This window comes from Mesocricetus auratus, unplaced genomic scaffold, assembly GCF_017639785.1.
Source record: "Mesocricetus auratus isolate SY011 unplaced genomic scaffold, BCM_Maur_2.0 Super-Scaffold_100031, whole genome shotgun sequence".
Taxonomy (NCBI): domain Eukaryota; kingdom Metazoa; phylum Chordata; class Mammalia; order Rodentia; family Cricetidae; genus Mesocricetus; species Mesocricetus auratus.
The window spans coordinates 17,959,579-17,976,750 of record NW_024429212.1 but is presented as its reverse complement, the minus strand read 5'-3'; the positions used below and the strand labels follow the sequence as shown (position 1 = coordinate 17,976,750).

Below are 17,172 nucleotides of genomic sequence, written 5' to 3'. Positions count from 1 at the left end.
GTCTTCTACATGTCATCCTCCAGTTATGCCAGCACCATTTGTTGAAGACGCCTTCTTTTTTCCATGGTATAGTTTTAGCTTCTTTGTCAAAGATCAGGTGTTCATAGGTGTGTGGGTTAATATCAGGGTTTTCAATCCAATTCTATTGATCTAACTGTCTATTTTTGTGCCAATATCAAGCCCTTTTCATTACTATAGCTCTATAGTAGAGCTTGAAGTCAGGGATGACGATGCCTCCTGAAGTTCCTTTATTGTACAGGGTTGTTTTGGCTACCCTGGGTATTTTGTTTTTTTCATATAAAGCTGAGAATTGTCCTTTCAAGGTCTGTGAAGAATTGTTCTGGGATTTTGATAGGGATTGCATTGAATCTGTAGATTGCTTTTGGTAAGATTGTCATTTTTTTACTTTGTTGATCCTGCCTATCCAAGAGCATAGGAGATCTTTCCATTTTCTGGTATCTTCTTTAATTTCTTTAAAGACTCAAAGTTCTTGTCATACAGGAAGATTCACAGGCTCTCATTTTGTTTTTGTGTTTTGCATAAGCAGAATAAGTAGGTAAGGAATGGAAGAAAAACACTTCTCTTATGTTTCTTCAGGCCCTGCTTGACACAGTGTAAAGTACAAGCAAAGTAACACAACTGAAATATAGAAATCAGAAGAACTGAACAGAATTTAATCAAAGCTAAAATAAAAGGAATGTATGTCCAGCATCATATTTAAGAATTCATTCAGTATTAAGTTTGGGTTTCCTTCCTTCCTCCCTCCTTCTTCCCACTCCCTCCCTCACTCCCCCTTTTCCCCCTGCTCTATCTCTTTTTCTTTCTTTCTTCAGGCACAGAAAGCAAACTATTACCTCAGATTATGACAGTTGTAGAACTGAATGTGTTTTTTTTTCTCTCATACAATCAGATAATCATGTTCCATAGTGATTTTGTACATGCACATGTACACATTTATGCACATATTTACTGTAAAACTCGTGTACACTTTGAATATTTATTAGTTAAAATGACTTTCTTCCCATTCCAATACTCAAAAAGAGAACACATTCTGCATATAACTCTTCAAATACATATAAGTTTAAATTCCCTGGGCACTTATATAATGTAAATTTTCATGAGTTTTCATCACTCCTGACATCCGTTGCTTATTATTTTAGTACAGTAAATGTTGTACTAGCAATTATTTAAAGGAATGTATTATAATTCACCTTACATATTAGATATACAAATATTGATAATAATAATTTGTGGCATTGAGAAAATATATGAAATTAAATAACTTCTCCTTGAAAGCTTATCAGAATTTCTTTAAATTAAAAAAAGAAAAAAAACAGGTAGCAGGTGTCTGCAAAGAAGCTGGAACAGATTTACACCTTAAAGTCACAACAAATCTATGGTTTGGGTTAAAAGGCATGAACTTTTCTGACCTGAGAGCTAGATACATGTTTTTAGCCCAATGAAAAGCACTTTTAACTCTATACTTAAAGACAACCAAAACAAATTTAAAATCTTGAATTTATGTAAATAGTTGGTGTTCTACCAGCTTATCAGAATTCCATTGACAAATGTTAAAACTCTAAACCTTTGAAATTTTACTATAATAATGACACAGAAAGGGAAAGGAACCTGAAACATTTTTTTTAGTTTTATAAACCTTAAATCATTTTCTAAGACCCTCAGAACATATGTAAGCTTTTTATATCCTCAAACCTTTATACATCTCAGAACACTTTTTTCCATCAAATCACTTGCCAGAGACACAGTAGTCATTACTTAGAGCAGTTATTACAAAGCATGTTCCTGTAGTGGAAAGTTACACCTGAAACCTGTTTATCCTTCAATATCAAGTGGGTCTGATTATTCTTAACAAAAGACCTAGCAGCTATAGATGAGCTGACTAATGAACTACATGTTGACTGACAAAGCTACAATTAGTAAGAAAGAAAAATTATAACAGGAAGTATAATCCAACTTGCCTATGTGTCAATTAAAATGACAGAAACTAGTCTGTATTCCATTATCTAGATAGTCATCCCAGACTCCTGAGGTATCCATGGTTTTGGAGGCAGAAATACTAGGGCAGCATCAGTTTTCAACCACAAGGCCCAGGAGACATGAGAGACATTTCCTGTGGAAGAGGAACTTGGGTGACTGACCTCACATGTATAAGCAAAGTGGCACAATCAACTCTTTCCATAGTTCTGCTTGTCCAAAGTTTGGGCAGGGTCCTTGCCACAGGTGAGGCATTAGGGCAGTCACATTAGTGTTACCACAATCCAGGTGGCATCATCAGTTTTCTTTGGTGACTTTTGGGTCACTGCTAGGATCTGGGGTATCTATTATAGTAAGCGTTTTTCCATTAAACATTTTAAATGTCTTGTTCAACAAATCTCTAACAAGTTTGAGGACCATTATCTATCTGGGATAAACAAACCATTTTTTGTTTTAGCTCCTTGCTTTAGGCTTAACTTTGAAAATACATACAGGAGGCTAAATAAATCTTTTTTCCTATAGTTAATTACATTAGTACTTATCAGGACTACAAGTATAGTTCTGAACACATTAAAGAATTTTATCATTTATAAGGTGACTGTCCATTAACTTGTATGTGTTAATTATCTTTAATAGTTTTCCATTATAAGCTTTTATAAGCTTAGGGTTTTATAGTTTTATCACCCTTAACTTTGAGAGTTAAAAAAATAACAGTTTCTTATATGACTCAATTTATCAAAATAGCTAAATCTTAATAAAGCTCCCAAAGACAAAGAGGCTAGACATACATTCTTAAGCTCAAATAGATTTTAGGTAAGCAGAAACATTCTCTAAGCCAATGGTCCTCAACCTTCCTAATGCTGCACCCCTTCAACACAGTTCCCATGTTAAGGTACCCCCCCAACCACAAAATCATCCTTGTTGCTATTTCAAAACTGCAATTTTACCACTGTTATGAATTGCAATGCAAACATCCAACAATCAAGTGGTCCTAGGATGCTACTGTGGAAAAGTCTTTTAACCCCCAAAGGGTTATGACCCACACATTAAGAACTGCTACTCCAAGCCCTTTTGCAGACTGCTTAGGTCATTTTCTTGCTGCATCATAACATAGGAACATCCTAGTTTATGTTATTTAGGTTTTGTTGCTCATCGCTGTGGCCCTAACTCTTTAGCTTTTTATTTATTTATTTAAGATCACATATTAAGAATATAAAACATTTTATAAACTTAAAATGTCTCACAGCCATATATATTTATGTATTTTAAAAGCTATCCCTTAAAAAATCCAGTAATTTTTACTAAAATTTTCCGCAAAACTCCAAAATATACTCTCCAAAACCACAAAAAAATTTTTTTGGTTTTTCTTTTGGTTTTTCGAGACAGGGTTTCTCTGTATTGTTTTGGAGGCTGTCCTGGAACTCGCTCTGTAGACCAGGCTGGCCTCGAACTCACAGAGATCCACCTGCCTCTGCCTCCCAAGTGCTGGGATTAAAGGTGTGAGCCACCAATGCCCGGCTACAAAATTTTTTAAAAGCTTAAAATTTCTCAACTGTATACTCCTACAATATGAAAAAAGTACGCTTTCTTTTACTTCAAGAAAGAAGATTCAGGGCACAACTACAACCTGCAAAAGGCAAAACCAAGCTCCAACAGGTAAACAATGCAATGCTTAAAATCCAGGATGTCTGCATAATCCTTTGAACTCCCCCAAAGAGTTTGAATCACCTCTTTGGCCCCACCCTTGGCAATATACACATACCCTATCTTCTTGATCCAATCCAGTTCAATTTCATTAAAGATGCCATTTCTGGTGACTATCACATGCTGTAGGTATCTCCAAAACTTCTAGGGTCCCACATTACAACTGTTCTGTCTTGAGAAACTGGACCCTCGCCACACACTGGCAAGCTTCAGCCATTCTCCATGACTCCTTCATATCTTTAAAAATAATGCCACCTTGGTGACTCTTATACTACATAGTTTGGCTGCCAGCACAAGGTACCTTCTTGCATATGAATACATGGAGATTTTCTTCAGGACAGGACATAAATTATCATACAAAAATTCCATCCTAATCCAAAATATCTTGGAGACCTGCTGTTGACTCCTTGGTAGCGCCATGCCATGTTGTCATATCCCCGCCCCCCATTTTTTTTATTTCATTTTACATTTCTCCCTCCTACCCCCACTCACCTCCCCCACCATCCTTGCCTCCTCCTAGACTCCCTCACCTCCCCACTAGCTCACACCCAGTCACACTCCTCAAAGGCAAGGGCTCCTATGAGGCTTCAACATAGTCTGATACAATAGGTCGGGGCAGGGCTAGGCCCTTCTCCCATGCATTAAGACTTAGCATGGCATCCCACCATAAAGAATGGGCTACAACAAGCTAGCTCATGTACCAGGTTTGTATCATGATCCTACTGCCAGGGGCCACTTTGATAGTCCAAGTTTTACAACTGTCTCCCACATATGAAGGGCCTAATTCAGTCCCCTGGAGTCTCCACAGTTGTACATCTAGAGTCCATGAGTTTTCACAAGCTTGGTTCACCTGTGTCTGTAGATTTCTCCCTTATTATCTTGACCTGCCTTGCTCATATGTTTCCTCTTCTCTCTTTTCACCTGGATTCCCAGCACTTGACCTGGTTCTTGGTTGTGGGATCTCTGAGTCTGGTTCCATCAGTTACTGGATCAGGGCTCTATGAAGATGGGCCACGTTGTCATCTTTAATCATGGTGGCAGTGAAGTCACGTGGCATCCGTCTTCTCTAACCCTAGCAAAGATGGTTGCCAGCCATATGGCTACCCAAAGATGGTAGTGAAGTCACATGGTATTCGCCCTCTCCAACCCTATTAAAGATGGGTGATGAGTCACATGGCTGCCTAAAGATGATGGCAAGCTATGTGTTCCTTATATACCAAAATGGAATCACGACACATGGTTCCTTTGATTTCCTATGCATAGATTTTTAACTAGCAACCACCAGTGTTACTAGTTATAAATTAATTTTTTTCATCAGATTTTTAATCTTATTCAATAAAAATAAGCTTACAAATCTTGAAGTACAGAATGTTCACATAAACCAAGTCTAATTTTTGGCTGTTCTGTTTTTATTTCTTTTCCCTGTCACACCATCAGGTGGCTCAACTGGCACAGGATGGAGGAAACTTCTAAATATGCTTGAGTATAGAAAAGGAAGAGCAATAATCTGACTCTAGTGCCAGTTTTGCAATAAAATAAAACAACATGAAATATCTTTAATACTGCCTACACCCAAAAGACATCTGAACTCCTGCTAACCTAAATCCAGTGAGCAGAGAGTTCAGAGAAAAATTCTAAGTCCTAGCCATAAACCATGGCAGCAATTATGAGTGGTGGCTGGAGACAACAAAAAGATCCAACCCATTTCTGCCTCAGCTCCATGTTTGCAACAAAACTTACAGACACACCAGAAAACACAGACGGACAAAAATTTCCAACAACAAAACAGACAAAAGATTCCAACCAACCATAGCCAGGTGGGAGAGTGACTTCTCCCTGTTTTGACTGGATAGGAATATATTGAGGTCCCATTGAACTTCCTCTATATCCCAGATAGGCATCCAACAAAACAGAACCAGACTGTGACTCACCAGAAGGCCTCCACAGATGCTTGCTGACTTTTTTCAGCAAGGAAGTTCACCCTTGGAGCTATGGAACAAGGCATGTGACTCCTGATGCAGCCCCTCAGCCCGAATTCTGGAGTGAAAAAAATCTTGTTTTTGTGAATCTTGATGAGGGGCCCCCAAAACATGTTAATACCAATGCACAAGAATTAGACCACTACCACAATTTAAACCAAATTTGAAGCAAATTTCAATTAAATACTGTCCAGGTTGATGGACTCTGGTCAGGTGAATCTTTGAATTTCTGGAAAATGGCCACAAGTCATGCCTTGAAGGGGCTTAAAAAGGCAACACACAAAGTCATTATATTTCACATCAGGTCCAATCAGGGGCAAAAATATATCCTATTTCTTGCCTATATACCTCCATCCCACATGTGATCAAGCACATCTGGTGCAGGTACAGATGGGTCAAAAAACTTGTTTAAGGGAATGAAAACATAAATAGTCTCCAGCATTCAACTTTGGTTCTCACATTAAACCTCAGAGCTCAGAGAATCTATTTGTTTAGATAATATATTTATCTGAACTATATTAATCTGAAAAATGATCCAAAGTACTATAAAGCTTTTTATCACAGTATTACCCACAAACTATGCCCTGTTATTAAGTGGGAGCCACAGCAATGCAACATAAATGATATATGCTCTCATATTAATAAATGTGTACATAGTATTAATGTTCATACTTCAAACATATTCATACTTCAAGCAGTAAAATTCTCAGAGGCCAAGTGCTGTTGAGATTAAATTAAGACATTACACCTTGGAATTTTTAGTTTTCTTAAAGTCTAGGTAAAACTAAAGCATTAAAAATTAAAACTTTTATTTTATATTGGTATATGATTTGAATATTTATGTTATGACAATAGTATGAATTTAGAGTAGGTCATGGGGGAACAGGAAGGTTGAATGGGGGGTAGAATAGGGAGAAGAGGGAATCATAAGTTAGAAGACAGATCAGGCACCATTGTGACCTCTAGTGATCTAAAGGGATGACACGAATAGTGGAGAGACCATCTTAATGCTCATTCCTGATAATGAACTTGATGTCTATAGCCATCCTAGAGCCTTCATCCAGGGACTTATGGAAGCAGAGGCAAACACCCACAGTTAAACACTGAACTGAACCCATGGAATCCAGTGACAGAGAGAGAGGAGCGATGAGCAAATTGGCAAAGAATGGGCTGATGAAACCAGCAGAGACAGCTGATCTGAACAAGGGGGACCTCTTGGACCCCAGACCAACAGCTGGGAGGCCAGGATGGGACTGATCCAGACCCCCTGAGTGTGAGAGTCAGTGAGGAGGCCTGGGCAACTTATGGGTCTCTGGGCAGTAGATCAGTGTTTATCCCTGGCATACAAATGGACTTCATGTGTCCATAACACAAAGAGGGATGCTCTCTCAGCCTGGACTCTTAGGGGAGTGCCTGGACCCTGCCCTGAGTGAAATGACAGACTCTGGATATCCCCTATGTGGAAGGAAATGGCGATAGGGTGGGAGGCTGGGGGGGATGGTGGAGGGGTGCGGGAGGAGGGGAGGGAGAGGGAACTGGGATTGACATATGAAGCAAGCTATTTAAAATTAAAATAATAAAATCAAAAATTTAAAAATGAATTCCTAAACAAAATCATGAAAGAAATAATTTGTTGTTGTGAGAGGTTGTTCAGGTAACTCCCAAGCCCAAGTCTATTTGATTCTGTCTACATCATAGACTTGACAGAGAAATATCACAGACTGGATGTAAAAAAAATCACTGAGTTTTTAAAAATATAAATGTAGTTCATATCTCTATATTAATGCTTATTAGTGTTGCAGTGTTAGAATCCACTGAGAGAGACCAATTACTTAAATTCAATTCAAATTTAGAACAAATGTATTTATTCTTACTGCTAGCAGGTCAGCAGCCTTAGAACCAAACAGCATGCTGCGACGTAAGGAGCTAAAAGAGGGGTTTACAAAGTGAGCATCCAAGGTGTACTTTAAAATTATCTATGAAATCAACAGCTGAGCAAGAAAATTGCTTTACTTTCCTCACATGCTTCTCTTTCCTGCTGTGTAATAATAAAAAAGACCACATCATTCCCATCCCACAGTGATATATAAAGTTTACAAAAGCATAAATCAGGAACACTGCTATCTATTCTTATATCACCTACAGGCCACTAGAATCTCACAGGCATTCCAAGGCAAAGGTCAATAACCACTAAGCGATGTCTGGTGCCAATTTAAGTTGCTTTAGACACAACATGGAAGTTATGTATAAATAATTACACAGGATTTAGCACTGTGTGGAAAATGTCACTAATTGACTGGGATACAGCAGGCAATAACACAGTGGTTAGACCTGGCTGTCACATCCCCACAGTAGAAAAAAGTTAATATGTCTATACACAAGGTAAATTAAAGAATATGTAATATCAAGCAGGCAAATCAAAATAATTTAATAGCAAAAATAACAAAAATCTTTATTATCCTTGAAATTAATTTCAATTATTAGTAAATTTATTGAACATATTGACAAATTTTGCAAACAGACAGTGGCCTCCAAATAGAAAGGTATAGACACATACATAGTAAGTTAAAAATATTCATATCGTTAGGTTTAAAACCCAGGACAAATAGCTGAGTGACTATTTGTTACATCAAAGTAGACACTGCCTGCCAGGTTCTCCCTGCATCCCTCAGTCTCTACCTATAACAGGGTCCTCCTGGCTGGTACACCCTGTCTCCTACCCTAATCTTCTCCATCCTAGGGAGTAGACTGCCCTTCCCACAGCCATCCTTCACTATATAATACAATCATTTTGGTTACCTGGTCTTTTTAGGCCTCCTGGCTACTGCACCCCTCTCCCTCTATCACCTATCCCTTCCCTCACCTTTTCCTCACATGGCTTAAGGTCTTGTTTACTGTGGACTCTCTCATATGTTTCCGCCTCTAGCTATGATCTCTTACATATCTATAGTAAACTTTCTCCTTCACGACACCTAGGATGTGGACATGTCCTTACTTTTTTATTTCTTTTGTTCATTCACATATCAGAACTGTTGTTATGTTCATTAGAGAAAAATGGACAATTTCCAACGATGTTGTTAACAAATAAAAGTTTTGCAACTTGAGTAAAACTATTTATCGTCATCTTATTAGAAAACTGAACTTAGTATTCACTGACTACATGCATGAAATACTCAAGAATAAAGAAAAATTATAAAGGATTGGAAAAGAAAAATAATAAAATTTTAAAAAAGAAGAAAAGAAAGAACTCAATGACTGAAACTGTAAGATATTGATCAGTATAACTAAATAATACACCAGTAAATCAAAGACAATCTTACATTAATTCATTAGAAGAATAAATATTTACTAAATGGTCAATTACCCAAAGCAATCTGTAGATCCAGTTCATTCCCATAAAAATAACAATGACCTTCTTCACAGGCACAGAAAAAAATTGTAAAATTCCTAGAAAAAGAAAAGTCAAGTTGAATAGTCCAAACATCCATTGACAAAGAATAAAAAATTAAATGAATGCATCACAGTATCTGACTTACACAATGAAACAATAATAACAACCCCTACGTTATAGTGGCATAAAATCAAATATGGATGGACTGGATTCAATGAAGACCCTACCAACAAATCCACACACAGTTTAACTGATTGCTTTTTCATTACAAGGAAGCAAACCAAGCACATCTTTCATGCAAAGCAGATACTTTCTGCCACTGAGTTACTTCTTTAGTTTAATTAATTATAACCTTTATTTATTGCAGTGAACTAGTAAAAAGCACAGAATTTCAAAATATAAGTGTTTATTCTACAATGTTTAAAACCATCTGGATATATCTATTTCCTGTAACATTCAATATTTTTATGATGAAAATAGTCATAGTCCTTTCTTCTAACTTGCTATGATATATAGTACACTGATATCTTGTCACTATACTATATAATAGCAAGCAAGAATTGCTTTTACCTAACTAATTTAGTATCTATAGCTCAATATGCCCTCATTTACTGTCTCCAGTCTATTAATACCAGTTCTACGCTCAATATCCATGGGATCAGTCACACAGTCATAGGCAAGCATGGTGCCTTGAAGACAGATGATCAGCATCCCTACAAACTAAGTTATGATACAAGACTGGAAATTTTATATAAAGTTGAGTACAGTAGAAAGTAATTTACTTCCTGTGGACCTTATAGTATGGCATGGAGGAAAAAGTATTTACTAAATCTAAAGCAACATTCCTGGTACAGCAAGATGTGTTAATCTGCTCAAGTAAGGATCTAGCAAGGAAGCTGGGATTGGAGTTGCAAACTAATTAAACTTACAATGATCACCCATCATTTTCCATGATCCACTTACATTCTGCTTAGACAAATTAGGATAGAATGTGGTAGGAATTACCAGTCCTGAATCTTTCAGATCTTTGATGGTAGCACTAAGCTCTGCAGTTCCTGTGAGGGTGCAATACTGTTTGGAGTTGTCTGTTTTCCTGGTGGAGGCAGACTTCCATTTGGCTTTTCCAACCATCATAGCTCTCACTCCCCAGTACATGTAACTAGTGAAGGAAATCTGCCAGCTCCTAAGAGTGTCTATGGAAAATATGCATATGTTTTGGTACTGGAAAACAACCACTGGGGATGTATTGAAGCCACATCCATGCCCCATTAAGCTGAACTTCAGCTAAAGGGTTGTCTTTTTCTTTTAATCACCTAACTCCCGTAGTTCCTACTTTGGCTATAGGACCATAATGCTTTGGGGGTTTTCCTAAATAGGAAAATTGTGGTGATCGAATGTCCAGTAATTAGAAACTTATGGAAGCAAGGGCTTATGTTGGCTTACAGTTTGAGAAGATACTTTCATTACTGGGGGAAAACATGGGAGCAGGAGCATGAGGCTGCTGGTCATGTTGCATCCGGAGGCAAGAAGCAGAGGGCAAAGAAGAAGTGGGACACAAGTTGGAAAGTTGCAAATGTACAACTTTCTCCAAAAAAACCAAAAAACCAAAAACCCAACCTTCTTGTTATTCCAACAGCCTTCTGAACAGTGCGTCTGCTAGGCACCAGACATTCAGGTAAATGAGTCTGTGAGAGATATTTCACCTGCAAACCTCACTAATTTTTAAAATGGAAGCTGGAAATTAATCACGTGGAGAGTGTTTTTTTAGAAAAGACATGGTGTTTAAAGGAAGCTTGGTGCTCATATGATGCTAAAATGGTTTAATGCTAAGAATACTTTTAGTTGTGAGTCCATGTAAATAAATACTAAATATTTTCCTTTCTCCATGAAACCTATACAAGCATGCATGAGTTAATCAATTACCAGTTAAACTGAAATTGAAACTAAAGAGGATAAAATATTTTCATACAGAAATTTATGAACATAAACTTCATAAGGCAGATATTAAAAGGTATTCATTTCTTATCTATAACACTTACAATATGACATTCAGTTAAGTCAAGAGACTAATTAGCGACTCTCCACTGGGGTGAGTCCCTGAGAGAGAGAGAGCTCCTCAAAATTCCACACTTTGAACTTACAGTGTTTACCTGAGACCCAGCTTGGAGCAACAGAATGTCCCTTGGTGCCTGGGCAGTTTCAGGTACCATGGACTTAATGAGGAATAAAGCATCCCTTGCCTCATACTCAGTTTTGTATGAGAGCCCCTTAGTCCTCTTCTTACATGAAAATCTCACAGCTAGAGTCTATAACAAAGAATCTCAAGGATCCAGTTAAATCTGTTCCCACTGACTAAGGTAAGCATTGGTAAGTGAAACTTCTCCACATTCCATAGAATTCACTTGACATTTAAGTAGCATGCAGGAGTACTCATATCAGTTACCACAGAAATGACTTCTAGTAAGACTTACATTTCTTTCCCCCAAGAATAGTTAAAAGAGGTTGGAAAATACATACAAGAAGTGAGTCTAGAAAAGACATGAATTATAGTCACCTCAGTGTATGCGGTATGGGATACCTTACATGAGCATTTCTTGGACTGTCTCTTAAGCTCAGGAAAATTTTTAACCAGGGAAATAATGGACTGTGTTAAAATTATCAAATATTCTCCAAGCAAAGTACATGGAATCTTAAAGTAAGAATTTCAAGAAATGTCAAATGTGGGATTGGTGAATATCTTTTCCCATTCTGTAGGCTACCATTTTGTCTTTTTGACTGTGTCCTTTGCCTTACAGAAGCTTCTAAGTTTCAGGGGCTTCTATTTATTAATTGTCGATCTCAGTGTCTGCACTACTTCCCACTTTATCTTCTAAGATGTTCAGTGTTGGTGAATTTATGTTGACGTCTTTGATCCATTTGGACTTAAGTTTTATGCATAGGGATAGATGTGGATCTATCTTAAATCTTCTACATGTCAGCATCCAGTTAAGCCAGCACCATTTGTTGAAGATGCTTTCTTTTTTCCATTGTATAATTTTAGCTTCTTTGTCAAAACTCAAGTGTTCATACATTTGTGGACTAATATCAGGGTCTTCAATTTGATTCCATTGGTGAACCTTTCTGTTTTTTATGCCAATACCAAGTTGTTTTCATTACTACAGTTCTATACTAGAGCTTGAAGTCAGGAATAGTGATGCCTCTGGAAGTTCCTTTATTGTACAGGGTTGTATTGGCTATACTGGGTTTTTCTTTTTTCCATATAAAGTTGAGTATTTTTCTTTCAAGGTCTGTGAAGAGCTGGTATTTTGATGGGGATTATATTGAATCTGTAAATTGCTTTTGGTAAGTGCCATTTTTGCTATGTTGATCCTACCTATCCAAGAGAAAAATATAGTTTAAGAAAAAAATAACAACATAGCCTTATTATATGATTGGTTCCTTGAGAGTAGCCTAAGAAATCATCATTGGACACAGGGACTAGGAGAGCTGGTTAAGTTACAATGAGAGGAGAACTGGAAGATCAGTCAGGAAATATGTTCGGGAAGATAATGTTTGGCACACTAAGGTTTTTAGATGTTATTGATAATAATGAAGTCAGAAGAAATTAAGTCTGAAGTTAAGAAAGTCATGGTGATTTGCTTCTCAGCTCATCCCAGCACAACATGGAAGCATGATTGGAATTGCATAAAGTTGAGGAATGAAACAGCTGAAGATGAAAGACTCATCTATAAAGTAACAAAAGATAATAACTAATCAAATAATTAACAGATAAAATTTTAATGTTGTTTGAATGTGAAGATGCAAGAGATGTGACAAATAAATGGAGATGACCCAGTTAGAGGAGCAAAGCAGCAAGAGAAAGGAGACTACAAGAAAATAAGGGAACAAGGGCTTGCTCATTCTCTAAAATGGGTGAGAAGCAATATGAATTTAAATTTAATACAGAGATACACATATATACACACAGAGCACAACACAGCAATCAATATCAGTGGTTCACTGAGAAAGAGAGAGAGAGAGGCAGTTGCTGAGATGGAATGCAGATGGGCACAGATAAAGACACTGACTGAGAAAGGAGAAAAACTAAAGAGAATTTCATGCTTATGCAGATAGAAAAATGAGAAACATAACTCATAACTGCTGGTATGTTCGCACTAAAGTGACTGTTATCTTCTCTCCATTTACTCTGGGTTATTCCTAATTATTTATAAGTTATACCAGCAAATAAATTTTCTACAGTTATCAGTGGAGGCTGTATTGTACTATTATTACTGTCATTATTATTTTTATTATTATTATTATCATTATGTGGTTTTTTTGAGACAGAGTTTCTCTGTGTAACAATCCTGGCTGTTCTGGAACTCACTTTGCAGGTCAGGCTAGCCTCAAAATTACAGAATCTGCCAGCCTCTGCCTCCTAAGTGCTGTGATTAAAGGTATGCATCACCACACCCTGGCTGATTATTGTTTAATATTGTATATTATTTTGATGCTAAGGTACCATGTAGAAAACATAAATCTACTATAATGACCTCACTTTTTTAAGTAAAGCTATTTTCACCATCACTTCATTCAGTTTTTCCAACTTGGGCAAGTCAGGTTCCTTTCCAGAAAATTCTCATGACTTGTTGATCATACTTAGGATTTCTATTTCTAGAAAATTGCTAATATTTGTTAGAAGTGAATGTTAGCTAATCCAAGGGATGACAAGCTCTTCTCACTATCAGTAGTTTTGCTCCATCTTTTCCTAAATAGAGCTAAATTTTGGGTCTCCAGAGTGACCATAATGAATGTGAGCTCCAAGACTGGATTCCTCCTCATAGGGTTGTCTGATGATCATAAGCTTCAGATTTTACATGCAGTGCTCTTTTTGATAACATACCTTCTGGCCATCATGGGCAATCTACTCATTATCACCATCATCACCTTGGATCATCGTCTGCATTCTCCTATGTACTACTTCTTGAAGCACCTCTCCTTTTTGGACCTCTGCTTCATCTCTGTTACTGTTCCCCAATCCATTGCAAATGCACTCATGGACAATGGGTTCATTTCCCTTGGTCAGTGTATGCTTCAGGTTTTCTTCTTCATAGCTCTGGCATCATCAGAAGTAGCTATCCTTACCGTAATGTCTTATGACCGGTATGTTGCCATCTGTCGGCCACTGCAGTATGAGACAGTTATGGATCCCCGTGCCTGCAAGCATGCAGTGATAGCTGTGTGGATGGCAGGAGGCCTGTCTGGGCTCATACACACAGGTGTTAGCTTCTCAATTCCTCTGTGTGGGCAGAGAATCATTCACCAGTTCTTCTGTGACATTCCCCAAATACTAAAACTAGCCTGCTCTTACGAATTCATTAATGAGATTGCAGTGGCTGCATTCACAACATCCTTAGCCTTTGTCTGTTTAATCTTCATCATGTTCTCCTATATTAATATCTTCTCAACTGTGATGAGAATTCCATCAGCTGACGGTCGGACTAAGGTATTCTCCACCTGCCTACCACACTTGTTTGTAGTCACTTTCTTCCTCTCAGTTGCAGGCTTTGAGTTTCTAAGACCCCCTTCAGATTCCCTGTCAGCTATGGACCTTACTTTCTCCATATTCTACACAGTAATACCTCCAACACTCAATCCAGTCATCTACAGCTTGAGAAATGAAGCCATGAAAGCAGCTGTGAAGAAAGTGTTGCTGACAGAAGAATTTTCTCAGAGAATGGTGTGTTTAAAAGCTCTATTCAAAGTCTAAAGAGAAAGCAAATTACAAGAAATTGCTATGTCCTAGATCAGAGGAGTGATGAATGGGATTTCTTCTAGGATTTTGTTTCAGTGTTCCTCTAATTTATGTCCTTCTCAGAGACAATTCTATCAAATGAAAGATTATTGATGGTATGTATGACCTTCCTTATTTCCTCCAATTCCAATATTATTTCAAATCTCTCAGAGATACCCAGGAAATAAGAAAGAAAGAAAAGTTAGTGGTGATGTGATCAAATCAAATTTTGATAAATACATTTCAGACTTCCATTAGGTAAACTAAATTTTGTCTATGTGATGCTGCATCCTCTTGTTGTTGTACATAATTCTCTGTAGACTGTCAATTTTCCTGTGATTCTTAAGTAGCTACAAGATTTTCTTGCTATTAAAGACTACAGTAACTATTTACATAGTTTATTCAGTACCTAGCAAAATTCACATGCTTTCTATATATTCTTTTCCTAATCCAATTGAACCAATTCTTAGCTATACTACATTTTCCCTTATTACTAATGAGGGGATAAAATTGAGAGAAATTAATATTTGACATTTTTCAAATTAAAACTGCTAAATTTATGATTCACATTGTTTTTCTGATAGAAAGTTACCTATATCTAGGAGCATAAATGCTTTTGTTCCTAAGTATATTTTATGTATATAAAAGTAGGAACATATGATTACAACTACTAATGAGCTAGGTACCAAGAATCTTCTTTTCAATCACTGAAGATGCTCAAATTAAATCATACTTCAGAGTCAGTGGCCATGTCAAAGGAGCAGCAGGTGGCAGGTGAGGTTCATAAAGTCAGTCCACCAGGAAACAAAGCTCCTATGGCTGAATCTCGGTTAGGCAAGGACCCAAAAACCATGGTCCTGGAATGTCTCTTGCTACTGCTATGTCTTTACATGTTTGCTGCTGCCATTTTTCTCTGGTGTCTAGCATAGTGTGAATGGGCATGGGAAGATCCCCACTGACCATAATGTGTTACGATTAGCTCAAGGAAATATTCCATTCTACTGGGCATTTTTACCTGTGGATTATTATTAAGTTGATTTCCTTCTAAGCTGTACTAGATAGCTGAAGCAATGGCTTAAACAGTAATAGTGCTAGTATTTTGATGACTAAGGGTCTTTAATAAATTTAGGGTAGGATTGTGATAACACTTAGCTTATTGGAAAAATTAACATAGGTAAAGGTAAGATACAGTGTTGCCCCTGCAGTGGATAGAAAAGAAGAAGGAAGTGTCACACAGCTAGTTTCTCTTAAGGAAATGTATAGACTGTGGCTGAGGTTAATGATTAAGAAAAACAAGAGTGTCCCAGAATCAACAGTTATTTCAAGTTCTTTTAATCTTAATGTTGGTGGATATTTTCACAGATTTTGGTGTGCACCATAGCTAAAACAAAGCTTTGAATGATGACTTAAGATGAGGTTAAGATGTTTTGGATAAGATATAAACGGGGTCTTCAGCATTCAGTAGGAGGCATTCATTCTCCAGCCACACTGAAGATAGGAACATTCAGTCTCTGGCCACACAAAGGAAAGATGGTGGGTCAGCCCTTTCAGCCTGAGGTAGAGGTAAGAAATAGTGGCTGGCTGATTTGCTTTTTTGACCTTCAGCTTGAAGTTTAAACCCCAATAGCAGTCACTGCATATTTTATTAATTTGTATTACATTCTTATAAGGCTGACTTTTGAGATAAATAGTAAACTAATTGATCCTTTCTTCATAACCATAAAATATAGCCTGTCAGCAAAAGAACTGGCTGAAAAAAAACCTCACTTACACTGTTAATCTATAACAAGTTGCTTGAGTATGAATGTACGTGGGTTCTTTGTTTTTTACCTGCAATATGTAAAACCTTGAATCATGAAGGGATATGGAAAACATGGTGTTTTTATTTGTATTAATTCAATTAAAATAGATTGTAACCACATTATAATTTTATATCGCTTGGAAGATTATACTGGGTTATGTATACGCTGTAAAGGAAAAAAAAAAGAAACGAAGCCGGGCGTTGGTGGTGCGCGCCTTTAATTCCAGCACTCGGGAGGCAGAGGCAGGCGGATCTCTGTAAGTTCGAGACCAGCCTGGACTACCAAGCTAGTTCCAGAACAGCCTCCAAAGCCACAGAGAAACCCTGTCTCGAAAAAAAACAAACAAACAAACAAAAAAGACACGAGAAAGAGTAAATACCAGAAAAGATACAGAAGGAAAGTTAGAAGACATCAAGAGAGACAGAGGAATACATTTAGACAGAAATAAGAAAAGAAATAAAAAACACAGAGAGATGCCTGGGGTCAGCCACAGCAATTTGACAGGTCCCAAGAGGATGTAAGGTGTTG

General features: G+C 37.3%; 1 protein-coding gene across 1 annotated transcript; it reads left to right on the top strand.

Annotated features, from left to right (window-relative positions):
* The first annotated feature begins 13,852 nt into the window (after positions 1-13,852).
* On the top strand, positions 13,853-14,818 carry LOC101831777 (olfactory receptor 14J1-like). The gene has a single exon (XM_005077418.3). It carries the CDS (start codon positions 13,856-13,858, stop codon positions 14,816-14,818), a length of 963 nt encoding a protein of 320 aa, XP_005077475.1. The 5' UTR covers positions 13,853-13,855.
* Positions 14,819-17,172: the final 2,354 nt, after the last annotated feature.